Raw genomic sequence first — 15,223 nt, forward strand, 5'->3', positions numbered from 1 at the left:
AAGAGAAGAGTGAGAGAGAGCTGATCGATCGTTGAGATGGAGGGAAAGGCGTGGGGGAGAGTGGAGAAGCAGGACGATAAGATAAGAGATCACGGCTCTTACGTCGCCGAGGCCAACCGGAGAGAGAGAGACTTTGGCTGTGCGATCGTTCGAGTCCAAATCTTCCGATCCTTCACTTGTTTGGGCATATCTAGTGGATTGCACAAGGCTTCTATTGAAATCATGTCCAATAGTGCTCAACAGCAGGCCAATGTCACTCCGGATGATGACGAGCCCGATGACTGGTACTGGAATTGGCCCTCCGTGTGATGCCATGTTTGATCGCTGACTCCGGTGCAGGGATAAACGCATTTACAGTACAGGTTGTCATGGTAAGCAGTTTCGGAAATGGAATCATTCTCCTGGTTGCTGAACCTCAACTGACTATGCCGAAGCCGAGCAGGACAAAATGAATGACTGCTACTATGCAAAGAGAGACTGGCGGGCTTGCAGCAAAGAAGTAAGTCGCTAGTTTGCACCTTGGCCCTGAACGCGCCCAGTGGCTCGAAAACATGCCGGGGAGCTCTGGTGTTTAGAAGAGCTCTTTATGCCGCAGTCAAAGCTGGGAAGACTACTTGATGAGCGTCATGTTGGCGTGTAAATATTGGAGAATACCAGCTGATCACTCGTCATAGATGGAAGCCTTTCGCGAATGCTGGAAGCGCAAAGGCAATGACCAACGAACCCAAACAAAAGATGCCTGAATGGACACTCGAGATGACTCGGCTTCAAGCTCTTCATGTATCACAGTCTAATTCTTTAAATACTGTATGAATACTATCTTTACATCGACGTCGAGCCATCTCATTTATGGCTCCAGCTCAACTTTGCTCTCGAACAGCATTGCATAGACCTGGCGCTCAATTTGGTACTGATATAATCAATATAAGTGTAACCCAATAGCAAGGCCGGGCTACCTTCAGAGGTCTTCCATCCTGCTTAAAACAAACACCGTACATTTGATGATCAGGGGTCCCATTATCAAACCTCGATCTTGCCGTCTCAGTTGACCCAGAAGAGCGGAGATCTGTTGGAATATTTAGGGTGTATATGACCTATCGAGATTTCCCAGAATCAAAGAGTCTGACCCGGTAGTCTATTAATATTTATTCCAACTTTCACACTGAGATCATGTAGTTGTGCAGTCTGGGCCTCTCGTCCAAGATCTTACTCCCAGCATCCCATCACGTGATAGCTTCTATCCTGTCGAGAGCAGCTCTGCCGAACAGACTTCAAGCTTTATCGATACATCATCCACTGCACAATATAACGGCACCATGTCGATAGCACGAATTCGTCCTTGGTGGACACTGGAAGCCATTCAAAATACAAGCGCGCTATCGCGAGCGCCACGCACGAGAAACTGCTCCGTTCAGTCCTGCCCGTTCACCACCAAACGCGGCATCACCTACAGCTCGACGCGATCTCAACCCTTGAATAACGGCAAAAGCGCTGCGACAACCACCACCGCCGCCACAACAAACAGTCCCTCCAGTAGCAGCACCCAGATACCCCGTTCTACGCCCCCGACCTCATCCTCCACGCCCTCATCCACCACCTCCCAAGCTTCCCGCGTTGCTGCCGGAACCCCCAACCGTCCAACCACAGAAAATATCTCCAAGAGCGGCCTCGCCGACAAACCGCTTGAACTCGAGTCTGCACCGGAAGAAAAGATCGACTGGACGAGATCGTTCCACGGTCTCTCGGCGGAACCGTTCCCCAAAGAAGCTGCAGATATTCTGCTCGCAGAAACTGCCCCGGAAGAAGTTGAGATCAAGCCTGATGGGATAGTTTATCTTCCCGAGATCAAGTATCGGCGGATCTTAAATAAGGCCTTTGGACCGGGAGGATGGGGGCTCGTTCCGCGGAGTGAAAGTATCGTCACTCCTAGGACGGTGACGAGGGAGTATGCGCTTGTTTGTCATGGACGGTGAGTTTTTTTTTTTTTTTTTTTTGTTTTTTTGAAAGAACAATTTGGTTCACGGGCTCGATGTGTTCTTTTTTCTGGGCCTTCTCGTATAGCCTGAGCCGGGGGATCTTCTTCTTTCTACTCTCGCCCGTCGTCCTCTCTCTTTCAAATTGGACCTGTGCTGACGTGGTATTTCTATTTTTTTTTCTGTTTTCCAGACTAGTATCCGTCGCCCGAGGTGAACAGGATTACTTCTCGCCCGACGGCATTCCCACCGCTACCGAAGGCTGTCGCTCCAATGCGCTGGTCCGATGCTGTAAAGATCTTGGCATTGCCAGCGAACTGTGGGACCCTCGCTGGATCCGAAAGTACAAGGCCAAGTACGCGCGGGAGGTCTTTGTCGAGCATGTGGTGAACAAGAAGAAGTCGAAAATTTGGATCCGTAAAGATGATCCGGTTGGGTATCCCTGGAAGGAGAGTAAATAAGCTTTGCTTGGATATGGAGCGAAACGCCTAGGGATGGGGGAGGAACTCGCTGGGAGATGAACCCGCTTATACAAACGACTTGATCAGGAGGAAGAGGAAGGGAGAGAGAGAGAGAGAGAGAGAGACCTAGAAAGTAGGCATGTACATCCCATATAGCATGAACGAAACAGAATCCCACACCCTCAGACAGCGATTCAGTATAGTTGGAAGAGAAAAGGTTATAATCAGCCCCTTTCCCCTTCTTGGCAATTTGGACCTGGGCCTCACCTAGGTGACGCCGAGGCTCTTCCACAACCTTACCTAGCCCTGATTCTACTGTAGGTCCTACTACGTAAGTACCAGACTGCTTGTCTCTATTGCAAGTCCTCTCCCCATCACAGGATTTCATGCTTTGAGGAGCTCTGAGGAAGAGTGAGGCGTACGAGATAGTTTCAACATAAAAACTCTCATTTTATTTTCCTCTTCCTATCTTGCATGACAAGTTAACGATTTCTCCCCGTCAGCCTGAGCACGGCAATTCATATATCGTACAACATTTAGAAAAAACCCCCAGCCTTGTTCACTGGAAAGACAAGAAAGAAAAGTAGCAGGACCTTGATCCAATACAAGAGACAGCAGCAGCAGAATGAGAATCAAAACTGCCAAAGAAAATGCGAAAAGGACGGTAGAAACACTGGCCGTCTAGAAATACAGTCCAACATGATGAGAAAAACGGGAAAAAAAAGGAACAGTAGTTCAAAACCGATGCCGAATGGTCAATTTTTATGGTTCATAAGGCGATCGGGATCGGTCATTTGGATCCCTTCTCGTATTCTGTGCAGGCGCCCGCGACTGCACTGGTGAGTAAATAGATGGCGGGGAGATGGGGTCGTACCGCTCCGTCCCATCATAATGACTCGATGAGGCGGTTGCCCGATCAGGCGTGATGGAATCGAGTGGGACAGAATCGTACGGATTCTCGTGGCTGTAGTAAGGCTGAGTGAACGAGCCTAGTTGGTGGGCATTGGGTTGGGTTGAAGAAGACTCGGGGGAGGTCGCGGTGGGGGGCTCGTAGCGAGCGCTACCGCGAGAGCTGGGAGGGGCGGGCGTTTGAAGGATAGGTACGTCGTTGTGCGATGTGAACATGCCGCCGGGGGCGGCTTGCATCTGATCCTCACCGTGGAGGGAGGCCCGGACGCCGGACTTGCGGTGACCGGTTGAGAGTCCCCGCGTGAGAGAGGAATTATGGTCAACGGTCAATTGGTGCGAGGCGCTGGTAGTCGAGCGGTAGAGGCCTTCGCCACCATCCCGGCTGGGATCGACGGCGGCCAAAGCAGGCGAGCGAGAGTTCAAACGGTCTGCAATCTCGGCTTCACGTGAGGTCGCAGTGGATCCACGGTGCCGAAGGGAGCCTGAGGCGTGGTGGGCGTCAAGGCCCGTTGTCTGCGCGTCCAAAGTCACCATGCCATTCGCGGCAGCGGCGGCGGCCGGGCTGAGACCTCCAGCGGGACCAGATTCAGTCGGGACAGGCTTCTTGTCACCCGAGTCGGCACCGGCGGTGCCCTTTCCGTCGTCGTTGTCATCGCCAGATTCTTCCTCGGGAGCGGCCTCACCGGGGGCTCGGATGTGGACCTTGCGCATCGCAAGGACCAGCGCGCACATGAATTTGGAGCGACGAGCCGCGCGCACGGTCTCATTGGACCAGTTGGACTTGTGACGAATATCAACGCGAAGCTCGAGCTTGTCGAGCGCACCAAGACCGACCACCTCGATTTCAAAGTCGGGCTGGAAGTCACGGCTGTTGGATGGATCACGGACAAAGATCTCCATCTCATCACGCAGGGCCTGGATCTCGGCAAAGGAAGTATCGAAGCTCACGGGAACGGTCAGTCGCTCATGCATGGCATTGGCGCGGGTAAAGTTGTCGATCCATAGACTGTTCAGGATGTTATTAGGGACCTGCGTCATGCGGTGATCGTCGACGCTACGGAAAACACTGAAGAGCAGCGAAATCCGCTCCACGATATAAGGCTTATCGCCAATGTCGACGCGGTCGCCAATATCAAAGGGATGCTTCACGAATAAGAAGATGCAAGAGCCCAGGACTTCTTGCGCCGTGGTGGCGAAAACGAAACTCAGCGATAGCAGAGACGTAGCACCAGCGGCGATGACGGTCCCGAAGCCCGAGGTGACGAAAGAGACAAAGACCAAAATGGCGACGACAAAGGCAACGCTCATCAGCAGGTTGTCCAAAACGTGGATCGCCTGGTCGACATCGTGCATGCTGTGGTTCAAAGACTTGCGCATCCGACCAAACTCACTGATCGTGAGGATCATCTCGTCCAGACTCACATCACCGTTCCCATCCTTGTCCAGAGCTGCGAAACATTCTTCAGCGTCCGCCTCGTGCTCGGGGCCCAGAACTTCAACAATGTCTTCCAGGTAAAGCGCGTCCCGGCCTTCGACGACGAATGACATCCAGATCCGGCGAGCCAGCGCTGCAGCAGATCGCTTGCGTTCAAAGGCCTCGGTGACGATCGAACGAGTGGCCTGCGGGTTAAACACTTGCTTTCCCGTGAGCTCGGACGCAACGTTGCCAAAGGCAGCGGTGACCTTGTCACCGATGCGCCCGACATTGTGACCGACCTGCCGGCCCACCTGCTGCATCATGCGCAAGGGCATGATCGAGCTGCGCTTGCTAGTCTTTCCGGCATCCTGGGCGAGAAGCGAATCAAAGATGATGGCGTCTTCGTCCTTGAACTCGGGGCAGTAGATGGGGAACATGTTCCGAGAGGCCTCGAAGAGCAGTCCAACCAAGTAGACATTGTGCTTGGACTGTTTGATTTTGGCATCGAACTGCTTGCGGTGGTAACTGATGGAGATGAGCTGGACGAGCGCCTTTTCGCCAAGGAAAATGAGGCTGCAAACAAGCAGAGCGAACAGAATGTTCTTGACACTCTTCTCCCATGATGTCACGTCGGTATCCGAGCTGGATTTCTTATTGGGGTTCAACGTCATAATCTGCGGTCCATTGTGTGAGCATTCTGCGCTAAATTTTCGTCTCGTCTATGCCATATTGGGGGGACGCGGGGGGTCAACCTACCGGTAAGAAAGTCACCAGCGAAACGATGCACCACAAGACTAACGAAATTGGAGTCTCCAGGGCCCGCAGGATCAGCGCATACTTGCGCGTTCCCGCGCTGACAATACCACACAGGAATTGGAACACATAAGGAATGATTTTGGCAAAGAGCTTGCACGCCCACAAGCTGACCCAGACGACTTCAATCCAGGTGAAGAACCAGTAGAGGTGTACGCCACCAATCTTCGCATCCGGTGCGACAGTGGCGCCCACGATAATGGGTACCGCGAGCAACAAACCGACGGGAATCACATAGATCATGTACCGAGTGACGACGGAGAAGTTGTAGACGGCCTGGTAAATGCGGCCCACCACATTGACCGACCCATCTTCGGGGGCATCCGAGGGCCTGCCCGTGGAATCATTGATATCAGTATTATGCCGACGACGACGACCCGGACCGGTCAGGGCCGCCTTCTCTCCTTCCTCTGGGGAGTGATTGATGGGGGCGGAGGAGCCGGTCTGGGAGCCCCATCGGCGAACGCCATTCTGACCCCGGCTCAGGGTTTCCGTCAACGGAATGTCGATCGTCACGTCGTTTGGATTCGACATGACGTGGTGAGGATCGTGAGGATGGTGGGAATCGTTGGGGAGGTCGGGAATCTGCTGGAATCGATGTGCTGATAATCGGTGCGTCGCGATCCCCATCGGACGCTTCATCGCGCAGAAAGAAAAAAGCGGACGCAGGGAGGGTCCTAGGGTTGTTGTGCCTTTTATGGAAGAGAGCAAGTAGATCCAAGTCTCTGGACGGGTTGGGTTTAATTGGATGTCCCGTGGTGGGTAAACGTGCAGTGGAGGTACTGGAGGACAACGCAAAAGGACCTGTGGCAGTGGAGACCGCGACGACAGGACTCAGTCACAATTGGAAAACGCCTCCACAGGTGGGTAAGAAAGCACCACAGTAAGAGGGAACGATCTGGGCGTGGTCAGAGGTTTGAGGCGAATTTTCCTTTTTTGTGGTTTTTCTTCTTCTGTCTTCTGTCCACTCTTGCAATTGGACAGCCCTGAGATCTGAAACAAGCCCTGCGGGAACCAATCGACAGCCGACGGTTCAACGGACAGCGGTCGTGGCGTCGTCAATTCACGGAACACTGTGGTGTGTCGTGCCTGGACACTGGGACGAAGGAGGAGGTTCCCTGAGAACTCGACCGCGTGAATGCGAATTAGACTTGACCAGTTGCGTGGATCACCTCGTTTTCTGGGACTAGGTTCTTGACAACGCTGACCTCGATGGTCCTCTGCTGTCGCCGGTGGAGTAGCTTTCGATCCGAGACCCACGATGGTGTATTTGCTTCGCTGTCGGGTCTCTTGCACCAGAGCATCAATGGGGACGGGGGGATCCAATAGTCCCTCCCAAAAAACCTGTCAGTGGATGATGATCACCCAGTCTAAGAATATGCCACCGCCCTGGCTCTGAGCAGAAGTGATGATTATGCGATGTGAGTAGTGAGCAAGGATGGGGGGAGAGTGGACTGTGTGTGTTGGATGCAGGATGCAGTGGAGAATCACGATCGGCGGTGGCCGAGGTACGATTTGCCCAGCATTCAAAAGGCGAGTGGACACGAAAGTTACGAACTCTGGTTCCTGTGAACCAGGACGAATGAGCGACGGAGAAATGGGGGCCCTGAGCAGAACCGGACACGACCAAGTGGACAGAGTAGCTGGAACCCGATGAACCAAGCGAAGTTGGAAAATAGGCACAAAGGCAAAGAGCGTGCACACCCAGAAGATACTTTGATGAGTCGATTGTTAACAATCCGGCCACAACCAAACAGTCAGTCCGTCACTGAGCATTCAACAAAATAATGCGCGGGCCAATTCCAGTCGCGTGTTCAGTGAGAGAGATTCTAAAAATAAAATAAAAAACATGAGAGCCCCCAAATGAAACCAAACGGGAATTGAAAAAGAAAAAGAGAAAAAAAAACCCACACTTTTTGGTGTGGAGACTGGAGACTGTAAAATAGAGGGCGGCCTGTTCCGTCCTCTGAGATCGAAATTCCACGTAATCTCGAGTCTCTACGAGAGTGAAGATGACCTCACTATGAACAGCCTCCCAAGATCTAGTTGCACCGAGGACAACCTGGCCGATCGGTGTGGATGCATGTCTACTTTGATCAATTGCATTCTACCGAAGCGGAGATAAAAAAAAAGACAACACAAAAGCCATCACGATAGACAGAGCCTATTCAGCCACCAAGAAGTGGATTTCCTACTTGCGCCGCATCCATGTCGAACAGAAAACTGTAAGACAAAGAGAGAGAAAAAAGAAGCCCTGTCAACTTTGATCCGACGCCACGCAAGCCACACAGTTTCACCAGTGTTCCCCTCCATTTCCGGAGATTTTCCCAGTCGGCTGGTTGAAAGTGTCCTGAACTATGTGGTATTTTGATGCCCATGCGTGCAGATGAGAGCATGCAAGGCGAACACATTGCTCAGAGGGCAGGTTGGGAGAGGAAGGGGGGAAAGTGTTTATTTCTTCGAAGTGCGCGTTGATAGGCTAAAATTTGGACAGTAAATCAGGGATATCGAGGGCGTTGGTAGGATGGCCAACCTTTGACAACCCCCTGTGTAAACCGAAATTTGCGAAATATGTGGGATAGGGCGAGATGACACTGGAGGCAGGAAGGATTCACTCAGTATGCTCCAATGTGGTCCAGACACGTACGGAGTACTGTTTGACATTCCAGTGGAGGACGATCCGGCCGACTACCGTGACAGCCACATTTTTTTTCTTGCATGGGCCTGGTGCATCACTGCATTACTTTTTCTCCAGGAATCCAAAGAGGGGAGACATACTCTGCGATGGATATGGATGGGACTCGTCATGGACACATCACAAAGTTTAGGTGGACTTTCGCTATTGAGCCAAGGTTGGTCTCTTGTGGAATGAATTTGTTAAAGGGATGATTGAGGTACGATTCGAATTGATTTTTAGCTCTATTGGATATAATAAAGTCTCCAGTCTTCACTTCCACTCGAACTAATTTTGGCTGGAGAACAATCAAAACAGGACCCTTCAATCAAGCGATAGCTACCAAATACTCGAGTTCGCCCTATCCTCGCCAAATGCCCAGTGGCAGGTACAGTATTTTACGTATCAGCGCAGTACCTGGGTGCTCACTGGATGACCAAGCACTCAGTAGAGCAATGACCAGTGACATGGATCTTTTACATACATCTACAAAGTCAGGACCAGAGTATAATTCTACCGTACCTGACAGGTCAAATCCATCACCGCTTCCAATCTATAACCTCATGTCCGTAGTTCGAACTCGTCTGCCCTGCGCTTGATGAACCTCCCATGCTTCACCATTATATCAACGTCTTGTCCATCACCAGTACAGAACATGTGTACTTTGCATGAAAGCCCATTCAATTCCCAGAATCATCATACCCCTAAAGATGATGTATTCCCCGTCGTGGCGTCCATCGCGTTATGCAGGTCCCACGGCCATCCGCCAATGACCTGCTGCGATCGGCGCTCGCTACCGAGGAGGAGGGCGTGCGACCGCCAGGCGTGCAACGTGAATGGAAAGGCGGATATGCGGATGTCTTCCGTCGGGAATGAAACTTGACCAAATGGCACGCATGCGCAATTATTTCTCTCTCTCTCTCTCTTTTCCACGCTCTCTCCCCATCGCTTTCCCATGATTGGCACTGCAGTATGCGTGGTGTAAAATCGGTCAGCGATAGAGGGAGAGTATATATCTACGTATGGACTGTCGTTACAGCTGTCATTCTGCCCTCGGTATTGATAGTAAAAGTGTCCGTATCGAGTCAGTCGAGTCTAGTCGCCCGACGCTGCCTACAGGTCCGACGGTAAACATTGCTTCAGCCAGGGGCTATGAACTACAACACACGCGCGAACCTTCAATCGGGTTCTGCTTTCATCTCCGCTCGGGTGTTGTGCTCGACATCAATCGGATCGACCACGCCGTCAAGCCCCTGTGACGAGCTACAAGCCCGGGCGGGCTACACACGGAGCAAGTTTGAGAGAGACAGAGAGAAAGAGAGAGGGAGAGAGATTCTGATGTGACGCACGTGGACAGACGCCTTTCATCGGCGGAATCCTAGCGTCGTGATTATGGTTGACACCTTGGCAACCGTCACCATACGGCAGGCATCATTGACTAAACCCTGGTGCTGGACCCAACACTCATCACGGTCGGACAGTAGGAATCCGAAATAGCGGGAGGGGATGAAAACACGATGTATTGATCGACGACTCCGAGAAGATAAAAAAGGGGAAAAGAAGACCAACTTCTACACAAGGGTATCACAGCAAGGAAGCAGTATAAATACATGGTGTACCACGAGCCATGCAGAGCAGAGAGAAAAACCACAAACAGAAACCAAGATTCATAAAGCCTGGCGGAGGGGCGCCGCACAAGGGGCAACGGCCGACAGGGCTGGACTTTTGGCGTCGGGCCCTGGCGAGGGGGGGGGGGGGGGGGAAAGACCTCGATGCCCATTTTGAAGAGAAAAGTGAAGTCGCATAGATGGAAGGAGAGAAGAAGGGCTCGGAGAGACTGGAAGACAATGAAGCAAATTTTGCTTTTCCGAGGAAAGATCAGGGCGGGTGATCGGATTGGGCGGCAAAGCATCAGCTTCAAAACTGACAGCCATCACAGCCCCGATTTTGCACCCGAGTCGTGTGGATATTTGTGCGAGGCCCAAGAACGAGCGAGGCGCCCGGGCATTCACCCGTTCACATTGATGCGTCGTGTTGCGGCACCACTGGTCGGGGGGGGGGGGGGGGGTGGAAATGAGGCCGGAGGAGAGTGGTGGGAGTAGGCCGTTGTGCAGCGAAACCCGTCAAGAATGAACGAGGATGGGTAGCACATGTCACGTAGCAAGCTGCAGCGGGGCGCAATCAGTGCGACCTGAAAGCAAAATTTTCATGCATTCATAAGGACGGCACCCAGGTCCGACGGAAGGACAGACTCCGTGGCAGCGTGGTCAGCCGGGGGCGTCAGCTCACTCATGGTGATCTGGTTTTCCGACATGGCCTCCTCCAACGCACTGGGTCGCCCGGTCACGGTGAAGAGGATCTTGAAGAGAAAGGTGGGTGATGAGCATTCGCTATTGGCCGGCTGCGTTCGGTGACCCGTGTGCGTGAGAAGAACTCGGATGAGCTCGCGGATCGCCACGTCGGTCGAGGCATCGTGAATCATGTCGATGGCATCGATCACACAGACAAGGAGCGGGGGCACAAAGTGGAGCAGCGTGTCCACCAGGCTCAAGGCCGCTTTCCAACTGTGCAGTGTGCCGTCGAGCTGGCGAAATCGCTCAGCACTGACATCCAGCAGGGAGTCGCTATCAACCACCGTAGGAAGACAGTTGACCAGCTGGCGGACGAGGCTGTACGTGAGTGCGACGAGACCTTGTTGGTGCAGCGTCAGACCCTCCTTCTCCTGGGCGGGGAGCGAACAAAAGTGAGAGATCACCGGCAGCCGCGTGTGGCGGGCAGAGGATGCGTAGCAGGCTGAGATCAACGCCACGGGGTTCGACATGGGACCGGCTAGGTTGGGGGGCGAGCCGCCGAGGGCCAGCGCTTGTGACCTCGGAGTGGTCACCCAGTTCTGCAGGGTCTCGACGACTTTGCTCTCCACAAGAATTTGGGCGGCGGGATCAATGTCGGGGACCTGGTCGTCGCTGTCAAACACCGCCTCGAGGTGTTTGGAGGCGTTCTGCAGCTCCAGACGGGCCAGGCGGCGTCTGGACGCACGGGACCATTCAAAAGCGGACGCTGCAGAGAGCACAGTATCATCGGTCAGTATGCTGGGCCACGGAGAGACGAAGAAAAGAAAAGAAAAGAAAAGAAAGAAAACGACTGGAATCCGCTGAGCACCTCTTGACTTACCGAGATCCGGTGCAGCGCTGATCATGCATAACGTTCGGCTGTCAGAGTCACTCACGGGTCGGATCTGACCATTGACCGTTCGCAGCATCTCAGTCAGAAGCTGATCCTTTTGCTGCCGAATCCTGGCTCGTTCTTCGGCATCCTGCTGGATCTCCCAGATCAGACGGCGGGTGATGGTGTTTTGTGCGGCGATGCGACGATCCGTGCCCTCGCGTCCCACCTGACTGAGCTGAGATTCTGCCCACAGCGCATGCGGGCTGTATGCCATGTCGGGCTTCTCGTCCACATCCATGCAGTCAAAAGACTCCGTGAGAGCCCGGGCCTGTTGCTGGATGCAACTGATCAGGTGATGGAACTCCAAGTATCCGTCGTGGCTGTGATTCTTCAATATCTCGCAGGTGGATCGCCGGGTGAACCAATCCATGAACTCGGTGAGAAAGAAGAAGTATCGAGCGTACACCTTGGCGATCGGAAAGAAATGCGTCGAGGTGAGGGGCTCTGTTGGAGAATGAAGCGCATCGTGGATTTCCAGCAGCGCTATCAGAAAAGTCTCGATGACGTGGGGGTATTGTGAGGCTGCCTGGGGTCATCAAGAGTCGAGAGTTAGCTCATCCGTCTGCCGATTGCTGATATTGCAGCGTCGTTGACAAAACGAGAGAGAGAGAGAGAGAGAGAGTAGTATTTGACCGACCTTGATGGCAGTCTGAAGTACACTGTAAAGAAGAGGGGCATGAAAGAGGTCATTATCTGGGAGGACAGTCATCAGGGTGGCATGAATTGACAAGGTTGGCACCAGTTGGTCACTTAAAGCGAGTGGCCGGTCGAAGACCCGTCTCCGCGGGTGGGATTGCCATTCGGCCTGCGTCTCCCGAATGAGGGTCACCACGTCGTCCACTGCGGGGGGTCGGTCCCCCCGTTGGACTCGACTGGTGGGGGGAAGAAACCGATTGAATGCCTTCCAGGTCTGCGCAAGCTCATTGTGTTCCACATCGAGGTCGGCAATGACGGGATTTCTGGGCGTTGAATAGCGTTAGCGGAATGGACGGAGGATAGAGCCAAGAACGTGGAGGGGGGCGGGAGAAAAAGAGAAAGAGAAAGGGAAAAGGAGAGAAAAAGAAAGAAAAGGGAAAGAGGACAAAGAGCTCCCCCGAACAACCACAAGGGCTCTGTTGGTAGAAGAACAATGGAGTCGACACACGAGCAGAGTCCGCCATAGAGGCCAGCACTGAAGGCAAGGGGAAGAGGATGCACACGTACACAGAGACCGGCTTTCTGTCAAAGCATCGTTCCCAGTCCTTCGCAAAGGATTCAGCGGCAGCGTTCAAAGCCATGGTGTAACGCCTGTCGGCCGCCGATCAGGCGAGCCCCCGATGAAGAACGATAATCGGCGAGCAAGCTCAAGATGTCCGCGTTGATGGCGACCACAATCGAAATTAATAACCTCCAAAGACTCGACCGTGGGACAAAAAGCTCCGGCGAGGATAGACGAGAGGTGTGCAGATGCGGACGGGGGGAGGGCTGTCACCATCGAGACGGGCATGCAACCATTCTTCGTCGAGCCGAGCCGTTGATGGAACTGGGGGTCGCGAGGGCGGGGACGGATTGCCGGTGGCACAACGCAGGAGGGGGGACTCGATTAGGACTGACGATCCGGGTGGATGATCGGAGATACACACAGACAGGACGGCGATGGCGAGAGCACAGAGAGAGAGAAAAACATAAACGAGAGTGGTGTTGGCGTTACCCAGAGGACCGAGTCGGTTTCCTCCATTCAGCGGTACCCAAAGAAACCACGATCAAGGGACACGGATGTAGCCGCTCGAGCAGATCCACCAAAAGTCCGATTCTGCTGCTTCCAGTCTGAATGGATTGCAACGAGATGAGAGGGGGGGTGGAGGCAACACGGGACTTGGGTGTGGAGAGAAAGGAAGATCAACTTGAGAGAGAGAGAGAGATTTTGACAAAAGGCCGAGGGGGGGGGGAAGAGTAAATCGTCGGGTGGTGAGTAGGCCCAGTCGAGTACTGAGAGAAGTGAACTGGGGGTCACAGGCGAGACAGGATAAGGTACGGAACTTTGATTCTCTGTTACCCACGACTCGGTGAGGCGGTAGGAGCCTAAAGAGGTACCCTCGGTGGAGAGGACAAGATCGTCCTCCGATGGAGGACGCGGTACTAATCTAGTGCCGCGTCCCGAGACAGTGCCACTCTTGAGAGCTGAGGGACCTGCTACCCTCTCACACTCCACTCTCCACGAGGAGATATCTACAATGACCACGCTGCCGTGCTGCCGTGCTGGAGTATGGTTCGCAAACGATCTCATGAACCATTCCGGGATTGAACCAGATCAATTAAATTGGGTGGAGGATCTTGGGAGGAGGAGTGGAGAGGGGAGGCACAAAGGCTGCAAGATGCTATTAATGGAAGGGGAGATCTCTCCCGACCGGGCCAGACCAGATGGACGATCAGATCACCAGAGGGTCAGAGACCTCCCGCCCGACAGGCGAGTCGTATGGGCCGCGGTGATGATACCCTGCACTCTACACTGGCTTTGCCACCGTCCATCGCGGAGATTGTGGTGAGGATCATGGTGGTGTCTCTTTGGATCTGGTCACTTTTTCTCAACTTGATCCGCTGTACAGAGGAGCTGGTTTTGCTTTCTCCTGGACTGATTCTTTCCCAATCGAGGCAGAGAGCATCGTCAACTGGGGTGCGGGTTCCACGAGAGCCTCGACCGGGTGGTTTTTCCATCTCCACTCGGGGGCATCTCCACAAATCACATGGCTCCGCTCAACCGCCCCGGCTGGGCCCCAGTAGGTTTGACGGTCTGGGGGAGAGTTGGTGTCGCCCATCTTCCAGTCTTTGCGGACATCTTGCACCTTCCAAATGGCAGCACAGGTGAAAAGGTAAAGACCACGTCAGACATCACGGGCATATCGCCAGAGAGAGAGAGAGAGAGAGAGAGAGAGAGAGAGAGAGAGAGGGGGGGGGGGGGGGGAGAGCCTCACGTGAACTTGCTCCCACGCTTGCGGCTGCGCATCTCCTCGAAGCAGAAAATGAAGGTCGTGGTCAACGGGTGATGATTCGCTCGAAACTCACGAATTGGAATCTCAACTGCTCCACCGCCGACTGCTCCCCTTGCGCGGCACCTTCGCCACACTATTCAACGCGGAACCCGGCCGATTCTCTCTCCATTCCTCCCCTCTTGCCGGCGCTGAGAGAGCCTGGGTCGAGCTTCATCTCCAGAGACACAGGTGCCTGAGAGGTGGGCCTGCAGAGGAGCCAACGAAGCGGTCCTGCACATATCTCGCTTCGGTCTCCAGCCCACGATCGCCGTCTGCGGGTGCTGCATACGCCTATCGTGCCGACTATCTCTGACCGTTCCATCGGATTCAAGTGTCCAGTCGTCAGGCACCCTGACCTCGTGTTCTTTTGAACTTTGTGATGCCGCCCGGAGATGGACGCTTCTAGTCTCTCGGGCACTCTCTACGTGCCCTCGTGCCGGAGTGACCAGTTGGCGCCTTGGGACTACTTTTCCCTCTTTCCCGCTGTACCCCTTGCTCAACGGGGATACCGGAAGCATAAAAAGACACGTGCAGTTCAGCAGAGAGTATGTGCTCTCTACTGTACTATATAGTCGTGTCTCCGCATAGACTGGTTAGAGAGCAGTCAAGACCGTCGTACTCGAGAGAGGTCACGACTAGCAGTGACTACCAGTGAGGAGTCAGTATACCACTCACTCGCAATAGCCCGGCGTAGACCGAGTCGCTCAGGGTCGTATATACCGTACCACCTCCAAGTTCCCTCA

The 15,223-nt window shown here is 53.7% G+C and overlaps 3 protein-coding genes across 3 annotated transcripts; 1 reads left to right on the top strand and 2 right to left on the bottom strand.

Annotated features, from left to right (window-relative positions):
- Positions 1-36: 36 nt before the first annotated feature.
- Positions 37-2,434, top strand: POX_f07850 (Mitochondrial genome maintenance protein; the record flags this gene model as incomplete). Its single annotated transcript, XM_050116643.1, has 5 exons — positions 37-284; positions 340-371; positions 435-499; positions 1,185-1,969; positions 2,167-2,434. The coding sequence occupies 5 exons, from the start codon at positions 37-39 to the stop codon at positions 2,432-2,434; spliced, it is 1,398 nt and encodes a 465-aa protein (XP_049966782.1).
- Positions 2,435-3,196: 762 nt separating this feature from the next.
- Positions 3,197-6,215, bottom strand: POX_f07851 (uncharacterized protein; the record flags this gene model as incomplete). Its single annotated transcript, XM_050116644.1, has 2 exons — positions 3,197-5,434; positions 5,517-6,215. 2 exons carry the CDS (start codon positions 6,213-6,215, stop codon positions 3,197-3,199), a joined length of 2,937 nt encoding a protein of 978 aa, XP_049966783.1.
- Positions 6,216-10,453: 4,238 nt separating this feature from the next.
- POX_f07852 (uncharacterized protein) lies at positions 10,454-12,749 on the bottom strand (the record flags this gene model as incomplete). The annotated part of the gene is made up of 4 exons (XM_050116645.1): positions 10,454-11,304; positions 11,419-11,998; positions 12,110-12,431; positions 12,676-12,749. 4 exons carry the CDS (start codon positions 12,747-12,749, stop codon positions 10,454-10,456), a joined length of 1,827 nt encoding a protein of 608 aa, XP_049966784.1.
- Positions 12,750-15,223: the final 2,474 nt, after the last annotated feature.

The sequence above is a fragment of the Penicillium oxalicum genome, chromosome VI (genome assembly GCF_001723175.1).
Source record: "Penicillium oxalicum strain HP7-1 chromosome VI, whole genome shotgun sequence".
NCBI classification, from domain to species: Eukaryota; Fungi; Ascomycota; class Eurotiomycetes; order Eurotiales; family Aspergillaceae; genus Penicillium; species Penicillium oxalicum.